The 2927-nt window shown below is 42.1% G+C and overlaps 1 protein-coding gene across 1 annotated transcript in view; it reads right to left on the bottom strand.

The window, feature by feature from the left end:
• Positions 1-892: 892 nt before the first annotated feature.
• The window catches only part of CHIC2 (cysteine-rich hydrophobic domain 2), a gene marked incomplete at its 5' end in the record, with an annotated part of 10012 nt that continues 7977 nt past the window's right edge, over positions 893-2927 (bottom strand). Inside the window, 3 exons of the mRNA XM_010155650.1 lie at positions 893-1759; positions 2551-2610; positions 2834-2890. Coding sequence (XP_010153952.1) covers positions 1709-1759; positions 2551-2610; positions 2834-2890 — 168 coding nt within the window. The remainder of the gene's footprint in view (positions 1760-2550; positions 2611-2833; positions 2891-2927) is intronic.

Genomic DNA, 2927 nt, shown 5'->3' on the forward strand with positions numbered 1-2927 from the left:
ACAGCACAAGATTCGATGAGAAGTGACAACTTGCGTATCACTGGCCTTCTGTAAACACTGCGTACCAGAAGTCTGGCCCACTACAGTTATTAGAACCCAACGGTCTTAGAAACACTCTATTTTAATACAATACTGCATACTGAATAGATGCAAATACATTCAGAGGAAATCCCAAGTCACCCTGAAACGAAAAAGCAGCTTGGGATGATGTCGCAAGGAGTCAAGCTGCTGCAAAGAAATGCCCGGACACTTAGGTATTTGCCACGACTTGCAGATACTCGGTCACCTGCAGGCTCTTCTCCAATTTCTTATTTCTAGTTAGGAAAGGAAGGAAATTTGCATCAATTTCCATTTGCTTACTATTATCAAGTGGTTTTGCTTAGGCCAGCCACTACAGGAAGTTCTTCTACAATTCCTTCCCTTCCTGAGATCAAACAGGGGAAAATCCAACACTACCTGTGAATTCCACACGGCATTCATGGATCTTCAGACTGTGCCTGCACAGCAAATGTCAGGGTGGACGCATACAACTGATCCACTTCCTCCCTTCAGCGTATTTTGAAACGCTACTCCCATTTAGGTAGATTTTATTTCCCCTGGAAAGGATGCCGTGTCACTTCATTGTTAAAATGCTGACGTAGCATCCTGCTACAAAAAGAATTCAAGTGTTTCTTCAGCTCTGACTGGGCTGTTACAAAGTTTTCTCCTTAGTAATGAGTCTCCAATTATGAAACCTCTTTTCCTTACTTAAACCAAACCCAAACTTGACATCCATATAGTCCTAACTTAAGAGGCTTTGGGGTATTTTGCTAATAGCAGCCACCATCTACCCCCTAAATGGAACCTTCTCGAAGGTGAGCAGTATTTAAGCTTCCTATTTCAGGCACCACAAACAACACCTGGAATACTTCAAAAAAAAAAAAGACAGAAATGCTATGCATTTTTCATCCATTTACTAAACAAAGTGCAACTGAGCCCTACACATCTGACAGTATGTACAAACTCGTATGGCTTTACCATAAAAACAGCATGTGAATGGGTCTGTACAGTCGGAGGGACACCAGCAAACGTAAGGAACACACCGACGTCGGACTGTTGGCAACAGAGTAAGAGCTATATTACATTCTGTAAACCTTGGCATACCACACTTTACATTATGCAAAGAGCCAATATTTACAAATCCATAGTGGGTAAAATAATTAACCCCCTAATGTAAATGATGATTTTGCAAAGTGCAGGACAAAACCAGTGCTGTCGATTGCAAGTCCTATGCAAGCAGGTTATACTAAAATCGTTACTACCAGACGCTTACCTGGACATTTCTACTGAGGGTTTATAGGATTGCGACGTTTAGAATGAAGTACAGTGTGACACGGCATTAGGATGCATGTCTGAGGACAGCAAATACAGAAATTAATAAGGCAGCATGCTCAGAGTAAGTTTAAGCAGCACTGATGTCAGATCCCTAGTGGCAACTCTATCAGTTAATGTTAAAAATTCAGAGTGCAACACAGAAGCCTCGTTTAACATAAAAAAAAAATGTGCAAATTGTTCTCTTCTTAACGAAAGAAAGTAACATAGCACGGAAGATATTCTACTGAAGAACGTTTTTAAGTCACAGCAAAGTAGACCATCTTCTTTCCAAAATCATCTACAAGGCACTAAGGGTAGAAAATGACAGGTAACATGAAAGATCAATTGCTGTTCCTCAGTCAGGTCGAAATATGGGATATTTTGGTAAGAACTCTATTAATATTACCTGTTGAAGAAGGGAAAAAGACAAGAACAGAACACAGTAACCAAAAAATTCAAACCTTCAGCACAATTTCCATGCAACATTAGCTAGCACACACAACTAAGCCTATCTGAGATACTCGGTAAGGAGGGAATGTTTCCCGGAATAACAGGGCAGAGACTCCGGTCATTTGGAAATACAGGGCTTCTGGGCGCTTGACTGTTTTGGGGTGACTACCTCTTTTCCTCAAGCCTACACAGTCTTCATGGCTATATATGAAAGTGGGCAGGGGAGTAGTAGGACCACAGAAGTATTTCAAATCCTGCTTTCCTGAATGGACTGCTTGGGTTAAAACTTTCTGAAGTTCAGAGCCAGCAAAAAAAAAAAAAGAGATGTAAACAAACCTACACTACTATAAAAACGCAGTATTTCTGCACAAAGAATTTGGTTCAAATAATTACGCCTACCAGTGGAAAGGGTGGACGAGTGTTAAAGAACTAGGGACTGGTGTGGGGATCCCACCAACGCCAAGTCCTGGCGGGTCTTCCTCGGTACAAATTACGGGGCAAAACAGGCGCTCCTGCAGCGCGAAGGCAGAATTGGGGCGAGGAGAGAACGTGCTCAGTGCTGACGCTTTCTAAGCCTCGCTGTACGATGGCTGCACTCGCTAGACGCGGCCTGCGGGGTGCACGGCAAGCACGACAGCGCGCTGCTCCGGGATATTTTTCTGGACAGGCGACAGTCTAAGTGCGTGAGGGATTCTTCCCTATGAAATCCCGGGTTTGTGAATAGCAGGTAACAGAAGCAGTACTTACATACTCCATCATATTGCTAGTTTCGCATTTCCTTTTACTCAGCTTCCAGTGCAAACCGAGCTGAGAAAGTAATTACCAAAGGATTAGCGCCCACCACAGCTTCGTTTTGATGAGTAACTCAACGAGCATTAGCAATATCCAACTATCGGAACCTGGAACCCTTCTGGCAGGTTCAGATCAGTATAAAGTATGGAATTATAAAAAGATTGTAAAATTATGCAAAAAAACCCCAAAACTTCCCATTCTTAAAGCTGAAGAAAACAAGCACTCTGGCTTTTCTTACCTTATGATATAGTCTGTTATTTTCCCATTCTAGTAACTTCTGAATTGATCTTCTAGTCTGAAAAGTAAGTCAAACCTGCATTATAAATGGTTCA

The sequence above is a fragment of the Eurypyga helias genome, unplaced genomic scaffold (assembly GCF_000690775.1).
Source record: "Eurypyga helias isolate BGI_N326 unplaced genomic scaffold, ASM69077v1 scaffold9697, whole genome shotgun sequence".
Classification (NCBI taxonomy): domain Eukaryota; kingdom Metazoa; phylum Chordata; class Aves; order Eurypygiformes; family Eurypygidae; genus Eurypyga; species Eurypyga helias.